Source organism: Chiloscyllium punctatum, chromosome 37, assembly GCF_047496795.1.
Source record: "Chiloscyllium punctatum isolate Juve2018m chromosome 37, sChiPun1.3, whole genome shotgun sequence".
Lineage (NCBI taxonomy): Eukaryota > Metazoa > Chordata > Chondrichthyes > Orectolobiformes > Hemiscylliidae > Chiloscyllium > Chiloscyllium punctatum.
The window spans coordinates 59487683-59515366 of NC_092775.1; the positions used below are offsets into that span (position 1 = coordinate 59487683).

At 43.5% G+C, this 27684-nt stretch overlaps 2 protein-coding genes across 2 annotated transcripts in view; one reads left to right on the forward strand and one right to left on the reverse strand.

Annotated features, from left to right (window-relative positions):
* The first annotated feature begins 4935 nt into the window (after positions 1-4935).
* On the forward strand, positions 4936-14509 carry snrpb (small nuclear ribonucleoprotein polypeptides B and B1). Its single transcript, XM_072556906.1, has 7 exons — positions 4936-5097; positions 6947-7098; positions 9131-9242; positions 10343-10495; positions 12261-12390; positions 13280-13402; positions 14255-14509. The coding sequence occupies exons 1-7, from the start codon at positions 5095-5097 to the stop codon at positions 14290-14292; spliced, it is 711 nt and encodes a 236-aa protein (XP_072413007.1). The 5' UTR covers positions 4936-5094; the 3' UTR covers positions 14293-14509.
* A 1360-nt stretch (positions 14510-15869) lies between these two features.
* The window catches only part of ddx27 (DEAD (Asp-Glu-Ala-Asp) box polypeptide 27), a 38211-nt gene continuing 26396 nt past the window's right edge, over positions 15870-27684 (reverse strand). Inside the window, 6 exon segments of the mRNA XM_072556907.1 lie at positions 15870-17068; positions 20489-20563; positions 21234-21330; positions 21476-21599; positions 25271-25365; positions 25969-26065. Coding sequence (XP_072413008.1) covers positions 17053-17068; positions 20489-20563; positions 21234-21330; positions 21476-21599; positions 25271-25365; positions 25969-26065 — 504 coding nt within the window. The 3' untranslated portion in view covers positions 15870-17052.

Consider the following 27684-nt stretch of genomic DNA (forward strand, 5'->3'; position numbering starts at 1 on the left):
TAAATATCATTATTCTAGATAGCAACTGTATGATAATCTTGTTTATATAACAATATTTAGCCTGAATAACACCTATCATTAGCCATGACTCCCTTCAAAGCCATTAATTTAAATACTTAATTAGATGCATTTGATTCATTTGTTTTAACAAATTAACATAATACTGTATTATGTTAATTTGCTCTGTAATATTTTGTATTTTATTTGAACTGATTCTAGAATTTATCTCAATTCAGTGATGTCGTTGATTTCAAATATACTTTTGATTGTTTATATAACAGTTCTAAATCCTGCATGTTGATAATTTCTAGGACTTAGTTGTTTATTCTAATTTACAATACTATGAAACAAGAAAGCATCAAACTATGGATGTTACCGGCAAGATTGGTATTTTTGCTACCTGTCTCTGGATATACTTGAGAATGAGGTGGTGAACTACTGTCTTGAACTGCTAATGTTCAGCCGAACAAGATAAATCCACAAAACTTTTTCTAGGGAAATCCAAGAATTTGACCTGTTAACTTGCCACTCTGAAGCAATGTTATCTCTAGTATGAGATGTTAATGGAGTCCTAGCTTATCATCCAAGTGTTTGTCAAGGATGTAACACAGCATATATGGAAAGGGAAGTTCTCCCAGTATCTACCTCAACATTTATCTCCCATTAGGAGAATGGGAGGTGATCTCATTGAAACATATAGCATTTTCAAGGGGTTTGACAGGGCTATGTTGACAAGTCTAGGACCACACAGTATAGTCTCAGGATAAAGGGGCACCAATTTATAGAGTGTGGTAGCAGGTCATCTGGCCCCACAGAGTCCACACTGACCCTCCAAAGAGCATCCCACCCAGACCAACAACTTACCCTATCCCTGTAACCCTGCATTTCCCACTGCTAACCTAGCCTGCACATCTCCTGGACACCCTGAAGGAAACCCACGCACGCGAGCATAGGGAGAATGTGCAAACTCCACACAGACAGTTTCCTGAGGGTGATATTGAACCCGGGTTCCTGTGCTGTGAGGCAGCAGAGCTAACTGCTGAGATAATGTGCTGCCCCTCAAGACTGAGATGAAGTTTCTTCTCAAAGGTTTGAGAGTCTTTGGAACTCCTTGCCACAGAGAGCTATGGGGGTACAGTCCTTGTGTACCTCAAACCCATGGATAACCTCACGATGCTGCACTTCTCTAGCTTCCAACCAAATTATACTAAAACAGCCAGCTCCTACAGACAAGCCCAACACATACACAGGATCTGTTCAGATGAGGAGGAACGCAACGTACACCTGAAGGTCCAGAAGGACACCCTCATAAGAACAGGATATGATGGTCAACTCATTAATCATCAGTTCTGACGTGCCACAGCGAGAAACTGTAATGACCTCAGGAGACAGACACGGGATGCAACCAATAGAGTACCCTTTGTTGTCCAGTGCTTCTGGGAGCTGAGAAACTAGACCATGTTCTTTGCAGCCTGCAACACATTATTGATGAGGATGAGCACCTCACCGAGACTTTCCCTACAACTCCACTTCTCGCCTTTAAACAACTGCCAAACCGTAAACAGACCATTGTTCGCAGCAAACTGTCCAGCCTTCAGGACAATATCAACCACAACATCGTACAATCCTGTCATGGCAAGACATGTCAGAGTGTCAACATGGATACCACCATTACACGTGGCAGGTTCTCATGTGACTCAGCCAAGGTTGCCTATCTCAAGGATGCCCTGAGGCACAGTACATTGGCAAGACAAAGCAGATGCTACAATAACGGATAAATGGACACCGTGCAACAATTGCCAGACAAGGACATCCTTCCCAGTCGGGGAACACTTCAGCAGCCAGGGACATTTGGCCTCGGATCTTCAGGTGAACATCCTCCCAGGTGGACTTTGGGATACGCAACAACGCAGAGTGGCCAAGTAGAGGCTGATAGCCAAGTTTGGTACCTATGACGATGGCCTCAGCCAGGACCTTGAGTTCATGCCACACTATGGGTGAAAGTGAGGACTGCAGATGCTGGAGATCAGAGTCAAGAGTGTGGTGAAGGGCTTATGCCCGAAACATCGATTTTCCTGCTCCTCGAATGCTGCCTGATCTGCTGTGCTCCTTCAGCATGACACTCTCCACACTACAGGTGACCCCACTACATTATACACTCACACACAAACACTCTTACATATTCACACACTCACACAGACTCTCTCACACACACACATACATGCCCCACACTCACCCATGCACACACCCTCTCACAAGATACTCGATCACACTCACGCACATACTCTACCAAGCACACACACACGCAAACACACATTCTGTCATGTGCACTCACATGCATTCACTCACACTTTCTCTCTCTCTCCCTCACATGCACGCACACACACACACACACATATAAGCCTATGGATGAATTTGCATTCGTAGAATTGTGTTTGCAAATACATTATGCTTTGCTCAAAAAGCACACAATCTGCCAGCAGTCAATGCAGGCAGTCAATTCATGTAACATTTTATAAATTCCAGTCTTACTCAGGATTGGGAAACAGACTCTAACCTCAATAATTGTCTGAGCTATCACCTTTTTCTAATAAACCTTAAGTTATCTTGAGAATGTGACTTGAAAGAAGTTGTGGGATTTATTAATGAAATGAAACCTGCTACCCATTCTAAAAGATGAAAGACTTAACAGCAATCTAGGTTTGTTCAATATATAATTTCAGTTGCATGACACTGTGATCTTTTGCTATAAGTTCTGTGTCTTATGATCCTGCTCTACAGCTACCTGATGAAGGAGCGACGCTCTGAAAGCTAGTACTTCCAAATAAACCTGTTGGATTATAACCTGGTGTTGTGCGATTTTTAACTTTGTCCACCCCAGTCTAACACCAACACCTCCTCGAGTATATTTATGGCTGAGTTAGATTCTTGATCAGTAGGGTTATGGGGAAAGTGTAGGGAAGTAGACATGAGCCATGTCAGATCAGCCATGACCCTACTGAATAGCAGAGAAGGCTTGAGAAGCCGAATGGCCCACTCCTGTTCCTATTTCTTATGGTCTTCAAGACATCTAGAGATAGGCAATGAATACTCTTGCTAGTGATGTCTGGATTGAATCATTTCTAGCCATTGCATTGCCTTATGGGATCTCACTGTGTGCAAATTTGTTGTTTTTCGTTGGTTGTAAAGTGCATTGAGAAGTCCTGAGGATGTGAGAGTGATGCATGGAAACAAGACTTTCCTCCTTTCACTAAAAGATCTGATGGCCCTATAAAGAGGATCTTCAAGCAGTTAGTTGTGTGAAGACAGTGATGAACCTAATTATGAACAAATTCCATATTAAGATCCCCACCCCCTCGACCCTCTCACTCGTTTGGCTGAACTGGTCCTCACCCTTAACAATTTCTCCTTCGAATCCTTCCACTTCCTCCAGACCAAAGGGGTAGCCGTGGGCACCCGTATGGGCCCCAGCTATGCCTGTCTCTTTGTTGGTTACATAGAACAGTCCATCTTTCGTAATTACACCGGCACCACTCCCCACCTCTTACTCCGCTACATTGATGACTGCATTGGCGCCACCTCGTGCTCCCGCGAGGAGGTTGAGCAATTCATCAACTTCACCAACACATTCCACCCTGACCATAAATTTACCTGGACCATCTCTGACACCTCCCTCCCCTTCCTGGACCTCTCCATCTCTATTAATGACAACCAACTTGACACTGACATTTTTTACAAACCCACCGACTCCCACAGCTGCCTAGATTACACCCCTTCCCATCCTACCTCCTGCAAAAATGCCATCCCGTATTCCCAATTCCTCCACCTCTGCCGTATCTGGTCCCAGGAGGACCAGTTCCACCACAGAACACACCAGATGGCCTCCTTCTTTAGAGACTGCAATTTCCCTTCCCACGTGGTTAAAGATGCCCTCCAACGCATCTCGTCCACATCACGCTCACCTTCCATCCTATCAACCTTCGCATAAACCAAATCATCTGCCGACATTTTCGCCACCTCCAAACGGACCCCACCACCAGGGATATATTTCCCTCCCCACCCCTTTCTGCCTTCCCTCTGTGACTACCTGGTCAGGTCCACGCCCTCCTACAACCCACCCTCCCATCCTGGCACCTTCCCCTGCCACCACAGCAACTGCAAAATCTGCACCCACACCTCCTCCCTCACCTCCATCCAAGGCCCTAAAGAAGCCTTCCACATCCATCAAAGTTTTACCTGTACATACACCAATATCATTTATTATATCCGTTGCTCCCAGTGTGGTCTCCTTTACATTGGGGAGACTGGGTACCTCCAAGCACAGTGCTTTAGGGAACATCTCCGGGACACCCGCACCAATGAACCACACCGCCCCGTGGCCCAACATTTCAACTCCTCCTCCCACTCTGCCGAGGACATGGAGATCTTGGGCCTCCCTCACCACCAGACGCCTGGAGGAAGAACGCCTCATCTTCCCCCTCGGAACACTTCAACCCCAGGGCATCAATGTGGACTTCAACAGCTTCCTCATTTCCCCTTCCCCCACCTCATCCTAGTTCCAAACTTCCAGCTCAACACTGTCCCCATGACTTGTCCTACCTGCCTATCTCCTTTTCCACCTATCCACTCCACCCTCTCCTCCTTGACCTATCACCTTCATCCCCTCCCCCACTCACCCATTGTACTCTATGCTACTCTCTCCCCACTCCCACCCTCCTCTAGCTTATCTCTCCACCCTTCAGGCTCACTGCCTCTATTCCTGATGAAGGGCTTTTGCCCGAAACGTCGATTTTACTGCTCCTCGGATGCTGCCTGAATTGCTGTGCTCTTCCAGCACCATTAATCCAGAATCTCCTTTAGATGACCCAGCCATCAGGCCACCTCTCTGGGGTTTCTCTCGTTTTTTTCTCTGGGTCCTCCCGGCTGGGTCCTCCAGTATCCCAGGATGCTCTGCGCGGAGTAGCCGGCGGGCGGGAGGAGGGCGCTGCGTATTTCCCAGCCTGCTGCGCGCGCCTCTTCTACCTGCCGTTTCTCGCAGGAATTTTTGTTTTCTTCTACCATCCGTCGGGTTGTGCGCCCATCCCGCCCGCAATCATGGTAAGAAGGCTCGATACCCTAACTCGGGACCCCGATGAGTTATGCCGGTGGTATATTGCGCCGCGAACCGGCTGAGATGGCTCTGACGAGCGATTCCCCACTCCAGACCGCGGCCTGGTAGTCGGGCTTCGGCAGTAACAGTGAGGGAGAGCCGCGTTAAACCGTCCAGGCCCAGACTTACACTCGTAGAGCCGTAGTCTTCGTACTCGGCACTCTGTGTACGAAATGGCGATCTCAAAACCAGCATAAAGCCCCAAGTGCCACCGCAAGTCCGTGTTGAGTGGCCGCCCCATTCAGCCTAGGGTTAGTTTCCCATCGTTGAGACTTGGTTTAGATAACCGCTTTCACAATGGTGACTAAGATGAGGGAAAAATAAATGAATGGGGAATAGATAGCGTGAAAAAGGGAAAACCTTCCAATCCAAACTTCTCCCTTCCTCAGTCCAGTTTCTGTCTGGTGAAGGCTCTCCGTTGAGATGCTGATCAGCCGTGTTTTGGGATCAGGTTGATCTGTTCTGTCCAGGATTATTTCCTCCTTTGCCAGATATAAACTGCTGATTATGATCTGCGCCTTGCCAGGGAATCATGTCGGGGGGGGTTCTTAACTAGCTGAAAAGAAAGATGTTTTTGTTTTAGTAGAACCATTACTAAACATAGGGCACTGCAGAGTGCTTTACATCTGATATACTTTTTGACATGTATATCAACTTAAGCAGCCAATTTGTACAGCAAGTTCCCACAACTGTCAGTGTGATGATCTGGTTACCTGTTTATTTCAGTGTTGACTTTAATGCTTGCATATTGACCAAGGTATGACGTATTACAAAATAGTGTTGCGATTGTCTACTGCCACCAGAAAGGGCAGGTGGATTTTAGTTTAATGTCTCATCTGAAGGTGAAAATTTTGTTATAGACTAAGCATTAAGTTAACAGCACTGGGAAGCAAAAACAGTTTGTTTGTCTGATGGGAGCCCAGAAGTAGAGAAAATATAAGATTTTGAAACAAATCTTTTTTTAAATTGTCTACTGTTTTTACACTGTATTTTCAAGGTGTGCAGTCTTTCCTGTGCATGTTTCACCTTTTTTTTGGAGCAGTTTAGAATCTGGTGTAATTGGAATGGAAGCTGATTTTTTATTTTCCTCATTCCAGAGTCAGGATCTGGATGAGGAAATCTCACTCTGCTATGCATCAGAGAGAGGGTAGATGTAAATTCCAGATTTATGCTGCATAGATCTGCATAGATTTTTGTGCAGTTTGTTGTTACCAAATTTATGATTTGACTCAGTTAATTTTAATCCTTGTACTTAGTATATGGGGATCTTTCTTTCTGCTGTGTTGATTAGACCTCAGTCTGATGAAATGTCAATATGCCAACTCACTGTTCCACTTAATCCTTCAATGTGTCCTTCCAATAGTAAGGACAGGGATTCTCTTGTCGAAATGAGGAACATAAATGCTTGAAATTCTACAACTTATTCAGGTGGCATCTTTACTGAAGTAACATGATCCATTGAACATGAGATCAGACGAATTAGCCTTCCCTATGCAATCTGTAGTGTAAAAGTTTAAGTTGAAGCCAGATAGGAAGGCAACAGGTTTTTTTTGACTGTTAGTTTGAGTATTTGATGGTTTCCATTTCCTTGTTTTTAGGCACCCTGATTCACATCTCCAGTTTATGTTGGTCAGCTAGGGAACTGTAGGAAATAAATCAGTATGTTTGAGTCTCCCAGCTCTGCTAACATGCTGTTAAATAAATAATAGTTGGTGTGCTTGCAAGTCAAAATGTGATGAGATTGACTGGATTGAAGTTTAGTTGGAGCATTTGGACTCATTGCTGTGTTTTCCTCAGACGGTGGGTAAAAGCAGTAAGATGCTTCAGCACATTGACTACAGAATGAGATGTATCCTTCAGGATGGGCGCATCTTCATTGGAACCTTCAAGGCATTTGATAAACACATGAACCTCATCCTATGTGACTGTGATGAATTCAGGAAGATCAAGTAAGATCACTCTGTGAATTGTTACTCATGACAAATCCAATTTAGGTGGTCTGGTATCGTCATCATTAAGTATGTTCTGTGAGGAACCCTTGTTATATAAAAATGGAAAACTGCATGCTGTAAATCAAGAACAAAAACAGAAATTGCTCAAAGCTCAGCAGGTCTGGCAGCATCTTTGGAGAGAAATCATAGTTAACATTTCTAGTTGAGTGGCCTTCCTTCAGAACGAGTGATGAGTCACCCGACCTGAAATGTTGACTTACCTTTCTCTCCTCAGATGTTGCTAGACCTGCTGACCTTTTCCAGCAACTTCTGTTTTTGATTGCCATCACCAAGCTACATAAAAACCAGACAGTCTTCATTTACTGAAACCATACCTCATGAGTTTGCAGCTTTCAAGCTCTGGGCCAATCTTGAGAGCTTTGTTTAGATTAGATTAGATTAGATTACTTAGATTAGATTAGATTAGATTACTTACAGTGTGGAAACAGGCCCTTCGGCCCAACAAGTCCACACCGCCCCGCCGAAGCGTAACCCACCCATACCCCTACATCTACATCTACCCCTTACCTAACACTACGGGCAATTTAGCAATGGCCAATTCACCTGACCTGCACATCTTTTGGACTGTGGGAGGAAACTGGAGCACCCGGAGGAAACCCACGCAGACACGGGGAGAACGTGCAAACTCCACACAGTCAGTCGCCTGAGGCGGGAATTGAACCCGGGTCTCTGGCGTTGTGAGGCAGCAGTGCTAACCACTGTGCCACCGTGCCGCCCACAAAGAAAACAGCTGAGTATGTTACCTCAGATACTGCAGAATTCATTCTAATTTTTGCTTTTTTTTTGGAAGAAAATAATATTCTCCACCATAACCTATGTAGTATATAATTTTAGCATCTGCTACTACATTTTTGTTCCCTATTCCTTTCGTTGCATTTACCTATTTGCAGTTACTCTTTGCAGTAAACTGATGCACTGTTATTTCATTTGTATTTTAAAACCAGTGTTGAAATAAAAGGACATTAGTGCCTGCTTTTGTATTACTTATCATCTAAGATAAATGTCAGTCTGTCTTGCAGAGCATTTCTCAAGGCACTTAGAAAATTACAGGTGCCTTTTGAGGGTGTCTGTCAGATAGCATCTTCATTCCAAGCTAGATTGCCTGCATTATGTGTTTGTGTATAATTTCATGAATAATTGACACCCAGAATATTGCTTTCAGTATTGGTTGTTAGCAAGTGTTTTGAACACTTAATGGAAAAGTTTATTGCCAATTTTAGTGCACCACATGAGGAATGTTTGTTACCCGTGGACAACTCAGAATGGTTTCCAACTGCTGCTTAATTGCACCTGCGTGGAATGTGTGTTGATAACTATGATGTCTTTTGTGGTTGATTAGCCTGCCTGCAATTACTTTGTAGAGTTGGAAATGAAGAATGGGCCTTTGTGTATGAGGTACTAATGGGTACCACGCAACATAGGCCAGTGAGTCAGTAGTTTGAGTGCAATAGCAGCATCTTCATTTTGTAAACTCAATGTCTACATGTAATTAAGGACTGTCTCATTTTTGTACAGCAGGGTAGGCAGTATTCAGTATCACCATAAGACCATGAGAAGTAGGAACAGGAGTGGGCTATTGGGCTCCTTGAGCTTGTTCCACCATGGAATGGGTGATGCAACATTCCTTGCTTCCGCTTTCTTGCCCTTCCACATAATCCTTGGTTATTCTACCAGTCAAGAATCTATCTATCTCAGCCTTAAATATAGACAAGTACTGTATCTCCACAGCGCTGTGAAAAGGGCTTCCATAAGCACTCAGAAGAAATCCCTCCTAATCTGTTAATTGATGCATCTTTATTCTGAGAATGTCTCCTCTGGTTCTAGGTTCTCCCATGAGGGAGCAGTCTGAAGTGATTGAATAGAATTGGATGCTTTTCTTTGATTAGCTGGTTGTAAAATGTTGAGGGTACAATATAACGAGTCAGTAGCTGGTTATGAAAATGTGACTTCTTTTTGTTTTTCCACAAAGGCCAAAGAACTCCAAGCAGCCAGAGCGGGAGGAGAAACGTGTTCTTGGATTGGTCTTGCTTCGAGGTGAAACCCTGGTTTCTATGACTGTGGAAGGACCTCCTCCCAAAGATGTGAGTTCCTGGGAAATGGATGGTTCTTATGTGAAGGGAACTTTTTGAAAGTCCCTTAAAAGAAACTGTTCAATTTAGTATCTGTAGGATTTGGTTTCCAGTTTCACCCCCCCCCCCCCCCCCCCCCATCCTCATTTCAGTGCAGTATTGAAATTGAATGAATGAATTAGTCATTGAAGCAGAGATGTATTTTAAAGGAATAATGTGAAGTGGGTGGAAGAATAAAACTTGGGCAAGAATGACCCATTGGTTGCTGGCACAGCTGAACTTGGCCAACTGTCTAAATGTGATTCTACAGTAAGCTGTTTTACTTTTCAAAAGTATTGGCAGCTAAACACTTGGATGATTACCTGAAAGAGAGTTCCAGTAACTTACTGATTGCAATCTTGCATTGGTTAGTCACAACGATATTTGGGCAAATATTTGGATATACTGTGGTGTGACTATTGAATACAAACTAAACAAAGCTGAACCCATTATCTAACAAATAGTGATTCAGTAATCTGTTGGTTTGCAAGAATTGGTTTGTGGATGGTGTTTATCTTGAAGGTCTTCCCTATGGGAGTTATTAATGTGCTAATCTGTTATGGGGCTGAAATGATGGATGTCAATCTTTGGGTGCTCTTTATTAAAGCATTAATCTGGCTATTTGCATCTAAGTTAGTGATACAAATCAATTTTACTTGAGTTCAAGGTGACAAAAAAAAGCAGTGAAATCGCCACTGCAAGTGAGATTAAAGAATTCTATTAACTCTGTCTTGGTTATCATTAGTGTTGTTGTTTCAGAAAGGCAGTGGCAGTTTATGGTGAGTGCCAGGGAGATTGCAGTAGGTGATTGTGGTGGATGCTGGTGCATAGGGGGTAAATTGGGAGACAACCGTTACTGGTCAGACCGTAAGCACAAATATTTGACAGTTTGTGGTGATATATTCTTTATCCTGCCCTTTTGGCCAGAGTGTCTGTGTGACCTAAGGAGATCTGGTGAGAAAAGGAGCTGTAACAGCCTGTCATTCTGATTTGTTGGTATGTTAGTTTTGGATTTTGGTTCTTTAATTGCTGTGCAGAATTCTTGAATCACTTGCTATCCCTTTTTATTACAGACTGGAATTGCTCGTGTGCCTCTTGCTGGTGCAGCTGGAGGTCCTGGTATTGGCCGGGCAGCAGGTCGTGGTGTTCCTGCTGGAGCACCAATGCCCCAGGCCCCAGCTGGGTTATCAGGTCCTGTCCGGGGAGTTGGAGGCCCATCTCAGCAGGTGAAAGTCTTCCTGTTTGTTAATTGTGTTGCAAGAGTGCATTAACCCAAGCTGCTTCATTTTAAATACGTCCAGCATTTTATCTATAATTTACATAATGCTGTTTAGAGTTATACAGTGTGGAAGCAGGCCCTTCGGCCTAACTTGTCCATGCCCATCAAGTTTCCTAAACTGAACTACTCCCATTTGTCTACGTTTGGCCCATATCCCTCTAAACCCTTTCTATCCATGTACCTGTCCAAATGTCGTCTTAAATGTTGACATTGTACCTGTTTTCACAACTTTCTCTGGCAGCTCATTCATAAATGGAGCACCCTCTGTGAAATAATTACCCCTCAAGTCCCTTTTAAATCTTTTCCCTCGCACCTTAAACCTGTGCCCTCTAGTTTTGGACTCCTCGAACTTCAGGAAAAAACAAATTCATCTTAAATTCATGAGGGGCATAAACCTCTAAAGGGTCATCAATCGGCCCCACCTATGCTCCCAGAAAAAAAAGCACAGCCTCTCCTTATAATTCAAACCTTCCATACTTCGTAACATAATTGTAAATCTTTTGTACCCTTTCCAGTTTCATACAATCCTGCTATGGGAAGACATTATGCCAATGTCGCCTTAACAAAGAACTGTGCAGCTGTAACATGACATCCCAACTGTTGTGCTCAGTGCTCTGACCAAGGCAAGCTTGCTAATCACCACCTTCACTACCCTGTCTATCTATGATATGCCACCTTAAAGAAACTATATACCTGCACCCCTAGGTCTCTGTTCAAGAACACTCCCAGGGCCCTGCCATTACTGTAAGTCCCGTCCTGGTTTGTCTAACCAAAATACAATCCCTCAATCTACTACTAAGCTCCAGGCAACTTGCAGTAACTGGCTGTTGTTTCATTTGTAGAATTCCTTCACTCGCACATCTGCCCTAATTTCTGCCTTTTGAGAAGCTACAACCACTGTCCCCTTGCTTTCTGTTTACGTTCATAGAATCCCTACAGTGTGGATTGGCCCAACATGTCAACACCAACCCTCTGAAGAGTAACCCATCCAGACCCATTTTCCCTACATTTACCCCTGACTAATGCACCAAACCTACACACCATGTGCAATTTAGCGTAGCTAGTTCACCCATCCAGCACATCTTTGGACTGCGAGAGGAAACCCACGCAGACATGGAGAATGTGCAAATTCCACATGGTCGTCTGAAGCTGGAATAGAACCTTGGCCCTGGTGCTGTGTGGCAGCAGTGCCACCCTACCCTGTGTGACAGTTGTATCATTTTGCCGTCCTGCACATTAAACGGAATGTTGCTTAAGTGCTGTTGGTTCCCTGTGTCACATTCACAGTTGCTGCAATCTCTCATTTCCACAGCTTGGTGAGAGCATTTGTTGGGACTGTGCATGTTTTCCTCTGCATTAGTGGTATTGCAGTTCATCTATAAATAGAAGTTCGCAATCTCAAAATTAGTTTTGAGCATGATGCTCAAATGCGACAGATTTAACACAGGCTCCCCGGTTCCATTTTTGAGTACTTGCATAAGTTGATTTGAACACACATCCGAAAACCATGTAGGACAATATAAAATAACTATTTTAAAAGTACAAGGACATGTTCACCTGTCAGATGTTTAAAGTAGCATTGATACACATCTTATTCATAAGTATGAGCATTTGTAAGTCGATGCTTGTAAATTGGGGACTGCCTGTATAAAGTACGTGCTTCTGTTAAGAGCCATGTTATTACTGTTGCTGTTCATATTGATTGTAAATAGGTGATGACACCCCAGGCACGTGGAACTGTTGCAGCAGCTGCCGTTACATCCAGTATCGCAGCAGCACCTCAACAATATGCACCAGGCCGTGGTGGACCCCCACCAATGGGGCGTGGAGCACCCCCACCAGGTGAGAATTTGATCAGTCTGCAATGGTGGACGGTGGACTGAGGTCTGCTGGAGAGAGATACATGGAGGCTACTTGGTTGTGGTTTTTAAAAAAGCATTTTTCATGACAGCCAGATGCCTCAAGTGCTTCCTAGTTAGAGGTTTTTTATATAGAAGTATAATCACTGTACTGTAGAACATGGCAACTAATGGAGGCTCAGCAAGCTCCCACAAGCATCACTAGTAGTGTTTATTGTAGAATGTACAGTTAGTGTACACGGGGGTTTGTTATCAACATTCCTGTTCCTTTAGTTCTGACTTTTTTTTATTCCCATACTCTTTGATATGGCAGGGGATATAATTGAGCAGCGAGGGAGCTTTGTTTTATAGGAGAGACATCCAGTCTTCAGTGTGTACAGTGTCAGAATAACTGCAATTTAGTATGTTGATGTTTGAAGCAATAAATCTGCATTTCATTGAAGGACTGTTAAAGTCTGATACTTAACAATTTATTATACGTGATTAGTTCTGTTCACTTGTTTGAGGTGGACAGTGAAAAGTGAAACTTTGATCATGTATTTAAGAAGCTGCATTTTTAGCTAAATGTTCTTGGGCAGTCTTAAAGGGATCAAGGATGACTTGCTTCCACTGTAGTTTAATGGGTGTTCTGTCCTGAGTTGGCCATGTTTCCCACACTATGGAATTGGTTTCAGTGCCTGATATAGGGTTGCTGCTAAATTTGCACTATCGGGCAGGGTTATGCTTTGTTAGCTCTGATTGCTGATGTCAAACTGTATGTAGTCCCTGTTCGTGTGGTACAGTGATGCAGTTATTTCAGCTAAGAAAAGAGTGGCTCCCAACAATTTGCAAATTGTGCTGCAGTAATGAAAATGGTTTTAATGTGTTTGTAGGTATGATGGGTCCTCCTCCTGGTATGAGGCCACCTATGGGGCCACCAATGGGAATGCCTCCTGGAAGAGGAACACCAATGGGAATGCCGCCAGGAATGCGACCACCACCACCAGGAATGCGAGGTGCGTTTGAGTTAAATGAGCATTGAACCATGGTTGGAATCTTACTTTATTTGCTTTTGTCATGATGTACAAATGTCTCCACATTTAATCAAGGAGATAAAATTCCACGATGGTAGCAGGTGAAATTGAGCTCATATGTGGACTGATACAGAAAATAATAGTACAAGCTGTGAGTTTATCATTAAATAACCAAGCAGATTCAGGAAGGAGCCTATTACTCCATTACTGGGAAGAAATGGAGTTTTAGCATTAACTGAAGAACATGCTCTATCCTCTGATTCTACGGAAATTGCAGCTCATTCTGTACTGAATGTCAGACAAGCAAGGGAATATGGTTACTTCGTTTTTCGTTGTGCCTCCAATAGAGGATTAGATTAGAATCCCTACAGTGTGGGAACAGGCTCTTCGGCCCAACAAGTCCACACTGATCCTCCAAAGAGTAACCCACCCAGACCGACTCCCCTATATTTACCTCTGACTAATGCACCTAACCTACACATAGCTGAACACTGAATAATTTAGCATGGTCAATTCACCTAAACTGCACATCTTTGGATTGTGGGAGGGAACCGGACTACCTGGACGAAACCCACGCAGACATGGGGAGAATATGCAAACTCAACACAGATGGTTGCCCAAGATTGGAAGAGAACCCAGGTGCCTGGTGCTGTGAGGCAGTAGTGCTAACCAGTGTGCCACCCCAAAGGGAGAAGGACAGGCAATTATTTGTTACATACTTTTTATCATAGCTCAATAGTGTTCATTTAATATAAACCCAGTCTCTGAAGCTGATATTTAGATTGCATTGCAATAAAGTTTGTTGGTGTATCTAATGTACAGTTTCCTTTTCAGGTCCTCCTCCACCTGGCATGCGACCACCAAGACCGTGAGAATAAAACCATCAATGTTCAGGCTGATCAACTACATGGGGAATGTTTGACTGCTGTATTGGAGTTGTAATCCGAGCAGAGAATTTCCAAATCTTGCCATTCATAATGGCTGGTGGTTGCAATGCAACTGCTGAAACTTCTGGGACTTTCTGTAAACGTGATGTTTCCTTTTTATTGTAATATTTGACATTTTTATTAAAACGTTTTAGTAAAATGAGTTTTGATGTAATGGTCCTTGAAAACAAGTGGCAGTTTCTTTGTGGAACAAATGACATCTATTTCTGAATTTTCAGAACATTTCAGAGGTTGACATTTCAAAATTGCAGCGAATAGTCTGACTCATTTGAAGGGCCTTCAGCCTTGCCTCCTGACTGGTTCACATCTTTTTTGGAGATTTTGTTCCTACTACATGTTACTGTGCTTCCTTAAGAAAAAAAAATACAATATATGTTACTCTTCATGTTTGAGACAAGCTAAAGTGGAGTCTTTGGGCTGGGGAAAGACCAGCATGGTGGCTCAGTGGTTAGTACTGCCTCACAGTGCCAGAGACCCAGGTTTGATTCCCACCATGGACCACTGTCAGTAGGTGTTTGCACATTCTCCCTGTGGGTTTCCTCCCACAGTCCAAAGATGTGCAGATAGGTGAATTGGCTATGCTAAATTGCCAAGTGTTAGGTGCATTAATCAGGGGTAAATATAGGGTAGGGGAATGGGTCTGGGTGGGTTACGTTTTGGAGGGTCAGTTGCCACACAGTAGGGAATCTCTTCTAATCTAAAGAGACACTTTTCCACAAAACTGGTAAATGTTTGCAGCAACCAGGAAAAAATTTGATTTGAGATCTTGTAGGTATATCATGCACAGTCTTTACATTTTTCCTATTCTTTCTGCACTTATTTCTATTTTTAAAATGTTTTAAATAAGGATGACAATTCAAGACTATTAACTGACACTAGTTGTCTTTAGTATTTGGCAGTAAGGAACTTCGAGGATTGTAGTAAAACTACATTTCGCAACTTCCTTTTAAGAAGAACAGAGGTAAGTAATTCAGGATATTTTGAGCAGGGTTTTAGAACCATTGTGACATTCATTAGTTAAGTATAAAAGTGCCTGTTTGTAAAGTGAGCAGGTCAACTGAAACACATTTCAATGCAGGTCAAAATGAGGATGAACAGATCTTTTAGTTTTTAAGTGTATATGTGATTTATATGAATTAGTTGTGGCAGTCCAAAAAAAGTTAATCAGTTCACAGGGACATAAATGTGTTGGGCCACATCAAAACAGTTGTTTCCTGACTAGTGAGGTAGTTAGGAATCTCCCAATACCCAAACTATTTTCATGGTAAGTCTTCGATTCAAAATTTAAAATTGAACAGATCTATTCAACTTTTTTTCTGCAAGTTGCAATGGTGGGTTTTCAGTTTTTAAGGTGTGCATTTGTGGTCTGTATTCAGCTGTAGTAGTGCAGGTATAAAATGACAAACATTTAATGGTTGTTAACTTGAGGATTCACATGAAGGGGACAGTTTTTTGCTACAGTCAATCTTGGGAACATCATGCAAAATTAACATAATTGCAAGTTTTGGTGCAAAAGTGAATGTTTTATTACAACTCCATATAAGCATACATGAAGACAATCCAATATTTGAGAATATACAAAGAATCGATCCAAGAATGATGGCCATTCTTCTGCTGTACAGTGTTTCATTCACCTGAAAATTGCCATAATGCCTAGTTTTAAAATTAACAAAATGAGAGGTTTTACATAATGTAACACATTGGTCAAGGACATTCCTTACCAAGGAACAGTTTCACCAACTGAACCCATCTCATGTAGTTTTGTTGTCATGGGTAATGGGAACTGTACTGCTGCTTGGGTGATCAGAAGTTGCTTTGAAACCAAGCCAAATCCTCTCCTCAACCATCACCTATATGCAACCGCTGGAAAGCATCACTAACAATGGAGAGGATAACTGGTCAATTGCCTCTTTCCTAACCTTGGTCGAAAATTCAGTAAGTCAAACACCTGCTCTCCTATGTCTTTTGGATCAAAATTAAGATTATCACAAATACGCCAGCTACTTAATGAAAATTTGGGTAAAGTAGCAGCAGAATTCCTGTGTCAGTGAAAATGGATTATTAAAGAGTAGGTCATCATAGAAGAGAACTTGAGTTAATTTGCCGAGTTTGCTTTAGATAAATCTGCAGGATACAGTGATACTGTTCGTCAAGCTGGGAATTTATGTTGCAGACGTTTCGTCCCCTGTCTAGGTGACATCCTCAGTGCTTGGGAGCCTCCTGTGAAGCGCTTCTGTGATCTTTTCTCCGGCATTTAAATGCAAGCGCTTCACAGGAGGCTCCCAAGCACTGAGGATGTCACCTTAGACAGGGGACGAAATGTCTGCAACACAAATTCCCAGTTCGGCGAACAGAACCACAACAACGAGCACCCAAGCTAAAAATCTTCACACAAGCTTTGAATACAGTGATAATTATGTGAAATGGTGTTTCTCAGTTATGCATTGAATCCAACCTACACACAGTACTGAACCCAAAGCAAACACCATTGGCATTTTACTGAAAGGTGCAAAAATCACAATTCCAACAGGGGTTAAAGGCAAGTGCAATGATTGCTTTTGGTTTTTAAATAGCGATTCTTCCAGGTGTGGTACAGACTCACTAATAAATATGGCCCATTTCTGAAAGATATTCACTCTTGCAATGCATTTTCCAAAACCTTGTTAGTAGCTTCATTGTCATGGTTCATCTCCTCTTGTACCTGAAACACATCAATCAACATGTATGCTGCTTTAACATGCTAACAGTTAACAATTAAGATCTGAAGAACTAGCTAACAACAAAAGGGGTAATTAGGCAGAAGAATCACATTAAATGCTGGACTTCACACAAGCCAATCAGTTTTGAAAAAACTGAAAACGGTACATGTAGGAGCATACACTTGTTCTTGGTAGATCAGGATAACACCATGTAACAAGACAATATTAACTACTCCACCCAAGGATGACAGGAACCAACCATATAGGTGAAGGGTCATGTGTTGGGCCACATCAAGGGCAGTTAGTTTCCTGACAAATGAGTGAGGCAGTTAGGAATCTCCAACACCCAAACTATTTTCATGGTAAGTCTTCTGATCAAAACTTAAAATTGATTAACAGATCTATTGAAATTTTTTTCTCAAGTTACAATGGTGGGTTTTCAGTTTTTGAGGTGTGCATTTGTGATCTGTATATAGCTGTAGTGCTGTTAAACAAATGGGCAAGTGATCAGCTGTAATAGCAGCCATGAACAAACTATGAAGTCATAGACCCTTCAGTCCAACTCATCCATGCTGACTGGATATTCTAAACTAGTCTCATTTGCCAGCACTTGGCCCATATTCCTCTAGACCCTTTCTATTCATATACCCATTCAGATGCCTTTTAAATATTGCAATTGCAGCAGCCTCTACCATTTCCTCTGGCAGCTCATTCCACACACATACTACCCCCTGCGTGAAACAATTGCCCCTTAGGACCTTTTTAAATTTTTCCTCTCACCCTAACCCTATGTCCTCTGGTTCTAGATTCCCCCATAGCAGGAAAGAGACCTTGTCTAATTACCCTATCCCATGCCCCTCATGATTTTCTCAACCTCCATAGGTTACCCCTCAGCCACAGACACTCCAGTGAAAATAGTCCCAGCCTCTCCCTATAGCTCCAATCCTGGTAACGTCCGTGTAAATCTTTTCTGAACCCTTTCAAGTTTCACATACATCCCTTCCTATAGGAGGGAGTCCAGAATTGCACGCAATATTCCAAAAGTGGCCTAACCAATGTCCCGTACAGCTGCAACATGACCTACCAACTCGGATACTCAGTGTTCTACTAAAGGAAAGCACACCAAATGTCTTCTCCACTATCTTATCTACCTGCGACTCCACTTTCAAGGAACTATGAACATGCACTCCAAAGTGTCTTTGTTCAACACCACACCCCAGGACCTTACCAATAGCTAAGTACTGCCCTAAATTGCTTTTCCAAAATGCAGCACCTCACATTTATCCAAATTAAACTCCATCTGCCAGTCCTCAGCCCATTGACTCATCTGATCAAGAACGTGTTGTACTCTGAGGTAACCTTTTTTGCTGTCTACTACACCTCCAATGTTGGTGTCATCTGCAAAAACAAATTGGGTAACATTCCCAACAGAGTTCCCAAGGCAGATCAGCTGAAACTACAGGAAACAATGACTTATCCATCAGATGGACTATCAGTATACCAGGAAATTCTTAAGGAAAAGTGGCCAGAAAAGGAATCTCTGTAATTGATGCTTTTGACATTTCACCTGTCTGCAAGAGGAGATAGGGAAAAATAAATCTGGGTCACAATAAAAATAATCTGCCCTGTCCATTTACCTAAATGGGTTACGCTTCGGCGGGGCGGTGTGGACTTGTTGGGCCGAAGGGCCTGTTTCCACACTGTAAGTAATCTAATCTAATCTAATCTAATCTAATCTGTGGGCGGCACGGTGGCACAGTGGTTAGCATTGCTGCCTCACAGCGCCGGAGACCCGGGTTCAATTCCCGCCTCAGGCGACTGACTGTGTGGAGTTTGCACGTTCTCCCCGTGTCTGCGTGGGTTTCCTCCGGGTGCTCCGGTTTCCTCCCACAGTCCAAAGATGTGCAGGCCAGGTGAATTGGCCATGCTAAATTGCCCATAGTGTTAGGTAAGGGGTAAATGTAGATGTAAGGGTATGGGTGGGTTACGCTTCGGCGGGGCGGTGTGGACTTGTTGGGCCGAAGGGCCTGTTTCCACACTGTAAGTAATCTAATCTAATCTAAACAGATTCCTTTAAATTGATAACAGGTCAGCTACCTTCGACTACCCTATCCCATTAAAATTTGCACTTTGTGTGACTCTTTCATGCCAGTCCTTTCAGCTGAGGTACCAGAGACTGATTATTAACACTGACAAAAACATGGTCAAGAGCTGAGCAGAAAATTGCATAATTTAATAGAGTGATTTTGCTGCATCACAGCGCCAGGGACCTAGGTTTGATTCCACCACTGGGGTGACTGCCTGTGTGGAGTTTGCACTTTCTCCCAGTGTCTGCTTGGGTTTCCTCTAGGTGTTCCAGTTTTCTCTCAAAGTCCAAAGATGTGCAAGTGAAGTGAACTGGTCATGCTAAATTGCCCATAGTGTCCAGGGATGTACAGGCTAGGTAGATTAGCCAAGGGAAATACACAGTTACAGGGAAAATGTAGAGGGGTGGGTCAGGGTGGGATGCTTTTCGGAGGGTTGGTGTGGACTGATGGGTGAACTGGCCAGTTTTTCTATGATTCTAAACTGTCTGCATCACCCAATGCTCAATTATATCATTAAAAAGTTACTACCACAAAATCAACTAGGAGAAAGTGAGGACTGCAGATGCTGGAGATCAGAGCTGAAGAAGGGCTTATGCCCGAAACGTCGATTCTCCTGCTCCTTGGATGCTGCCTGACCTGCTGTGCTTTTCCAGCAACACATTTTTTAGCACTTACCACAAAATCAAACAGAATAAAAAGTACAGGTTTCCTTTGGGTTAATGGATCTCAGCTGGGGCACTGAAATTGGTTTTGAACACAGTGGAGCAAATGGGGTGGATTAGGAGAGAATATTTTAAAAATTTGCATTTACATAGCGCCTCCACAACCAAAGAATGCTCCAAAACAGTTAACAGTCAATAAAATACTTCTAAAGAGTTTACACTTTTGTAATGTCGCAGAACAAATTAGCCACAGCTCCTACTCCAGATTAAAGATACAATTTTGTGGATGTTGAACCACATCTGAAAGACCAACCTTGGCTGATGTACCAGAGGTCTGTTTGTGCCTGTGGAACTGCATCAAAGCCAACTCAACTTAGAGCATTCAAGAGAGGACAGAAACATCGAGAATAATACTCGTTTTTAAAAAAAATCCAAACAACTCTGAGAACTTGGGGGATTTCTCAATTTGATGAGCATAATGAGAGACTGATACATTTTAATGTTGAAGGACAAGAACAATTAGAGCATATAATTCAACTTAATCATCATTCGTGATTTGGGTTGTGGAACCACTGGTTTTGTGACCATAACTATACATGCAGCAGTAGCTCTCTTCCAATCCTCGGCAGGAGTAGCCAATAAGAAATATTTGTTTTACAGCAGAACCATTTACCTGGACTTGGATTTAAACGAACCGCCTTTTTTGTGTTGCTTTATCCCCAGCCTCTTTCGATCCTCAAAGGATGGCCTGCAGAGAAACCAATATTACATCAATAATTCTTTTGATATGCTGCAGAAAATGTTTTTTTTAAAACCATTTACACAAGGATTCCTTTCAAAGAATATGTAAAGGTCAGCCTGCCTTTGACTGCTCTGTCTGGTCAGATTCAACAGTTTATTTAGTTCTTTCACATGTCCCACTTTGGTAAGGTACAAAGGGTGGTGGCAACAACAGTTACACCATCAGGAGAAAAGATTTGCAAAACTTAAAAACAAAGTTGTGCACATCATTCAATGCAACTCAGGTAGAGATAACTCAGCTATACATTCAAGACAGCTTTTCAGAATATTTATTCACAAGGAAACCTCCCTCTTACCCCAGAAGAATATCCACAACAGCAGTGCTGTCTTCTGCCCTTGCTATATATAAAAGACACCTCTCCTCTATACAGTTAGACACGCAGCATATCTTCCTATCCGATGAAGGTTCTCTACTGTCCAACTCAGCTCCATTGTCCTCTGAAGCTCTGGCCACCTGAGTGATTCCACAAAGGTGGGGAACCCTCCCCTTCCCGTCCAACTACATGCAGCTGTTCCACTCCCAAACACAATATTCATACACCTTGCTCAGTGCTGGTCTTCCTCCCTCAAACCGGGCCCCCATTCACCCATCAGATCAGTAATTTAATGCTACTCACCCAGCTCTGTACTGTTTAAGGGCCTTTTGACTTGTGTTTGTTAATTCTTCATCAAACACAGATTTCTTTGATTTGTTTCTTCTGTTCTTTTTACCCTCTGAAGATAACAAAAATTTGCTCAATATATAAACACATTTTAAACTGCATCATTCAGTAGAAGCAATTTCTACAGCAAAAGTGGTGTTGCATCAGAAATAAACTGGACTCTGGTTTCAACCACACCAGTGAGACTGTTCATGTACCTGTTGTGGGCTTTGGTTCATCCTCAGGCATCACTCTCGCTCTCTTTGGCTTACGACCTCGTTTAGCAACACGTTCTGCGTACATCTGCGATTTCGTGATTTCAAACTGTGTCCTCTCTTCTGCCTGAAGTAAATGAGAAGACATTACCAAACCTACTGTAATAGACCACAACCTCCCACACGGCAATCACCTGAAGCCAGTGTTTTTAAGGTACCGAAGGTCACTGAGTAATGAGATAGGTTGATTGTCTCTATCTCCTAAACAGAGCATCCCTGACTTTGCCAATGCCACGACAGGGATGTATGGAGCTGACCTCAAGCATTTCCACAAACAAAGAGGGAGAGAAATTTTGAAAATCCACCAACGATCAGTCAAATGACACTGTGCTGAGTTTTCTGGTCTGTAAAATCCCTTATCACTTAATTTGGATAAACATATGGATAATAAAAGCACTGTTGCCTCACAGTGCCAGGGACCTGGGTTCAATTCCTGCCTCGGGCAACTGTCTGTGGAGTTTGCACATTCTCCCCGTCTCTGCGTGGGTTTCCTCCGGGTGCTCTGGTTTCCTCCCACAATCCAAAGATGTGCAAGTCAGGTGAATTGGCCATGTTAAATTTGTCCATAGTATTCAGGGATGTGTCAGTTAGGTGTATTAGTCTGGGGTAAATGTAGAGCACTTTGGGAATGGGTCTGGGTGGGTTACTCTTCGGAGGATCAGTGTGGACTTGTTCAGCCAAAGAGCTTGTTTCCACACTGTAGGGATTCTATATCCATAATGGAATAGTGTAGGTTAGATGGCATTCAGATGATGTTTCGCAGACCTGTGAAACATCAAGGGCTGAAGGGCCTGTGTATTGCACTGGAATGTTTTATGTTCTATACCTATATTTAGCTACTTTTCTCAGTCCCCATCAAGGTTCCTGCAACACAAACCTAGAAACTGTACCCACTGGAAAAACTAGGGCAGTGGCTTTATGGGAACACCATCACACCCATGTTCCCCTCTAAGCCACACATCATCCTGATACTGGAACCACAGTTGACATTCCTTCACTTTGACTGCGTCAGAATCCTGGAATACACTTCCTAATGGTACTGCCTGTGCATCTCCCACTCCCAATGGGGAATTCAGCTCACCAGCCTTCCTCTAGGAAATATAGGGATGAGCAATAAATGCTGGTCTATCCTGTTATGCCCATGACCTGTGAATTAACAGTTAAGAAAAACAGTTCAAGTACTCTGCTCTTTTGGCCTTCTCCTGAAGACCTCAGATTCTATTTGGTGTGGGTTGAACTTGGCGCAGCGTTGTAAGAATCTGCAGTCCTTCTTTCTTCACCAATCTTCCGATAATTGTACATGGATCAAATGGCATGAGTGGGATGATTTGATCTAATAGAAGACAGTGAGGTCTGCAGATGCCAGAGATCAGAATTGAGAGTGTGCTGCTGGAAAAGCACAGCAAGTCAGGCAGCATCCGAGGAGCAGGAGAATCACATTTCGGGCAGGAGCCCTTCGTCAGGAATGAAGCTGGGAGTCTCGGGGCTGGAGAGATAAATAGGAGGGGGGTGGGGCTGGGAGGAAGGTAGCTAAGAGTGCAATAGGTGGATGGAAGTGGGGTTGTGAACCTGACCAGGTAGTCACGGAGGGAATGGTCTTTGTGGAAAGCAGATAGAATTGGGGAGGGAAATATATCCCTGGTGGCAGAAATGTTGGTGGATGATGTGATTTATGTGGAGGTTTGTGGGGTAGAAGGTGAGGCCCCTTAACAACCCACCCTCCCATCCTGGCACTTTCCACTGCCAGTGCAGAAATTGCAAAACTTGCACCCACACCTCCCCCCTCACCTCCATCCAAGGCCCCAAAGGAGCCTTCCACATCCGTCAAAGTTTCACCTGCACATCCACCAATGTCACTTATCGTATCAGTTGCTCCTGATGCGGGAGACTGGATGCCTTCTCGCAGAGCGCTTCAGGGAACATCTCCAGGACACCCGCACCAATCAACTCCACCACACTGCGGCTGAACATTTCAACTGCCCCTCCCACTCTGCAGAGGACATGTAGGTCCTGGGCCTCTTCAGTCACCACTCCCTCATCACCTGATGCCTGGAGGAAGAACGCGTTATCTTCCATCTCGGAAAACTTCAACCCCAGGGCATCAACTTCACTAGTTTCCTCATTTCCCCTCCGCCCCCCCACCCCCAACCTTACCCCAGTTCCAACCTTCCAGCTCAACACCACCCTCATGACCTGCCCCACCCGTAAATCTTCCTTCCCACCTATCCGCTCTACCCTCCTCTCTGACCTATCGCCTTTACCCCTTCCTCCATCCACCTATTGCACTACCAGCTACCTTCTCTACCCTACCCCTCCAATTTATCGATCCAGCCCCGAGGCTCCCAGCCTCATTCCTGATGATTGGCTCCGGCCTGAAACATCAATTTTCCTACTTCGGATGCTGCCTGACCTGCTGTGCTTTTCCAGTAACACTGACTTGATCTAGTAGGCTACTCTTCTTCACTATCTCCAATGAGTTTCGCATTGGGAATAACCCTGAGATTAATACCCAAACTCAATGCACTGACAGTCCCGACAAGAATCGATAGACAGTGCTCGCCACGTTCATTAATACCAGGTTCCCACTCATTCGTAACCTTTTACTAACCCGCTGTTTACTATAACACGGTTTCATTCATTCAATCAGAAAACTGTAGTATCCAAATTTACAAACAACCCTTTCAAACCCACATTTCCACACCTTATCAGCATTCAGAACAATACCATCCCCATCAGGTTTGCACGAAACATTACCTGTTAAGTACCTTTTAACTGGGCCATTATCTCTTTAAGAAACTGACAAATCTGTGCTTGCATGAAACTGCATGAATGAATGAATGAATGAAACGCATACTGACAAATAGTAAATAAATCTCACCACACAGCTGAAGTCATCAATTTACTACCCTTTATTCTCCTATTACAATCTCTAATTTATTTGGAGCATATAGGTCTACTATTTTATACAAACCCCACTAATTAAAAGACAAAAGAACTAACACCTCTAATTATGCAAGCAGCCTGGACAGAAGGAGCAGCCAGCAGTTAGCACATTCTTAACCCATCTCCTGTCTCCCAGGACAGAAACCCTTCAAACTGCTGTTTACTATAGATGAAAAATGTAACACTATAGTAATGAAACATAAGAACAGTGTATAAAGGGGCTCTTGTAAGAACTGTATTTCAGGGTTCTATTGCTGCCTCAACCTTGTAATTTGGCTTATTGCGCCTCTAACCTCCCTAACTGAAAGACATGGGAGATCAGCTGTATTTTACTACATTGCTGTCCTGGTTGAGATTAGACACCTCAGCAGAGATCTGGGGTTAAGCCTGAGATGTGCTAGATAGTCTAGTTATTTCCACATTTACTCTCAGTCAGCCATGAGGAAGGCGTGAACTGCCATACTTCTTATCTGACCGTAAGAGGCAGGAGCAGAATTAGGCCATTCAGCCCATCAAGTATGCACCATCATTCAATGACATTGTGGCTGATCTGACAGTCTACAACTCCTCTTTCCTGCCTTATCCTCATAACCCTCAATTTCTTTACTAATAAAAAAAAAGCTGTTGAGATCAATCTCTAATATAGATACCAACCCAAGCTCAACACTCCTTTGCAATAAAGAATTCCACAGTCTGACTACCCAGAGAGACAATATTCATGAGTAATCATCAGGGATAATGCTCCAAAATAATTCAGAGGTAGATTAAATCCACAAAACACTAAATGGTACTCACAGTCATCTCTCCTCTCTTCTTAATAGTTTCCATGAGCAACTTTCTCTTCTTTTTGCTTCTTAAGGAAATGTTGAATTCCTGAAGAGCATTTGCAACTGCATTTAAAACAAAGGTTGACCATATTTATCATCTGAAATATTTCTGTCAGGTTTTACATGACTAATATCTCTGTTCACATTTAATGGGAACTGGTTGTGTAAGCACTGAAAGATGTAGTTACACTTCCCTCCAGAGATGACATTCCTACACCGTGCCAGAATGTTTTCAGCCTGATGAGTTCCTTTTTATGCATTCATGGGATGTGGGCATTACTGGTTAGGCCAGAATTTATTACCCATCCCTAATCGGGAAGGGAGTAGTTAAGGGTGAACCACATTGCTGCGTGCCCGGGAAATATACATAGGTCAGACCACTTTTTCGCACCTAAAGGATATTACTGAAGCTGATGGTTTTTTCCAACAATCGACAATGGTTTCATGACCATCGTTACTTTCTCAATTCCAGATGGTTATTACATGGGCTTTAACCAATTTAAATAAATAGGTTAAGACTTGTGTTAGAATTGTAGATTGTCAGCCAAATGAGTTTAGCATTAATCTTATGATAATTTTCCCTTTACATCAGATCACTATAAAAACTATACATGTCCATGCTGTGTCATCTAATAGGGCTGCTACACTCTACAGAATGAAGCTTACTTTTCTCTTTCTTCCGTTCCTCTCTGGTTTGAAACCAGGTACGCTCTGGTCTTGTCTCTTTGCTGTCCTTCTGTAACTTGTTCTTGGCAGTATTAATCTGCAACAACAACAAATATGCATTGCTCTGAGGTACAAAACACCCTACAGGAAAAGTGATCAAACGATGGCTACCAAGTTAAAGTTTGCATTAGATGAAAGGAAAAATGGGTTATGAAGTTGCTGGGGGGAAAAAAAAAATAGGCTATCATCGTCTAAAAATAGGTGGCAATCACCTTCACTGAATTGGGAATGGTTCTGGTAGATTGAAAGCGAAATGTAATCTCGCTATTTAGAAAGAGAAAGAGAGAAGACAGGAAACGAGACGAGCTAGCTCATCAGCAGCAGCGAGGAAATGCTAGAATATTTTGTATAAACTGTGATAACTGGATATTTGAAAAGTTTTGGTAAGATTAGGCAGTCAGCATAGATATTTTTTTAAAACAGGGAAATCATATTTGATAACCTTGTTGGACTACTTGAAGGGTGCTATAACAGACTGGGGAGACCAGAGACTGAGGTGTTCAGATTTTGAGAAGAGCCCATACAAGAGATCAGCAAATAAAATTACAGCACTTGGAATTGGAGATAATATACTGGTACGAATTTTGAATTGGTTAATGAACAGAAATCAAAGTACAGACGAACCTCGATTATCTGAATACCAATTATCCGAAAATTGGATTATCCAAAGGAGATCGCGAGGTCCCAATGGAAACATTACATCAAAGACGTGTTTTCAACAGTGATCGCGTCTTTTGTTTACAGTCTCCAAATGACTTGACTGCCTGCCCTCTGTCTCTCGCTGCCACTTTCCTTGGAGTTCTACACAGAAGTGTACCCTAAACCCCACTTCCCAAATTAATATCTCGAAAATTGTCCTGTCCTGTAAAGGGAAATGGTGGAACCTGTCAAAAAGATGCAGTAAAAGGTTGCGTATGTGGCTGTGTGTGTGTGTGCACGCGCACACTATTTGGAGACTTACCTCACAAAGGCAACTGCAACAGTCTTATTATTAGTGTCCAGTCTGGGGAGGGGGGGGGGGGGGGGCGGTGTCGCTGGTGGCAAGGGCGGGGCTGACGTCGCACAGAGCGAGGGGGGGGGCGGGGCGTCGTCGCACGGGGCGGGGGGGGAAGAGGCGTCGCATGGGGCTGGGGTGTGGTGGAGCGGTGTTGCACGGGGAATGAGGCGGGGGGCAGTGTCGCACGGGGCTGGGGGGATGGTGTTGCACAGGGAAGGGGTCGGTGTTACACGGGGCAGGGGGGCAGTGTCGCACGGGGCTGGGGGGGCGGTGTCGCACAGGGCTGGGGGCAGTGGGGCGGTGTCACATGGTGCTGGGGGCACAGGGAAGGGGGCAGGGGCAGTGTTGCACAGGGCAGGGGTCAGGGGGTGGTGTCGCACGGGGAGAGGGGTCAGTGTTGGACCAGATTGGGGGCGGGAGGGTAGAGTTGGACGGTGCCAGGGGAGGGGCCTCATGCACTGTGCTGCTGCAGTCTCCTGAACAGGGAGCACATTTTAAAAACCGAACCCCAAATGAAAGGCATTTAATCGATTAACCAAATAATCAATTATCCAAATGAAATACTGCCTGTCCATCATGTTCGCATAATTGAGGTTCCTCTGTATAAGAACAATCCAATTGTTCTGAGAGGGGCAGGTTATGACTAGTGGAGTTACACA

Excerpts from the sequence above, each read along its gene's own strand:
- snrpb (XM_072556906.1), top strand. Across the intron at positions 9,243-10,342 it reads AAGGACCTCCTCCCAAAGAT|ACTGGAATTGCTCGTGTGCC; the intron begins GTGAGTTCCTGG and ends TTTTTATTACAG. Across the intron at positions 12,391-13,279 it reads GCGTGGAGCACCCCCACCAG|GTATGATGGGTCCTCCTCCT; the intron begins GTGAGAATTTGA and ends ATGTGTTTGTAG.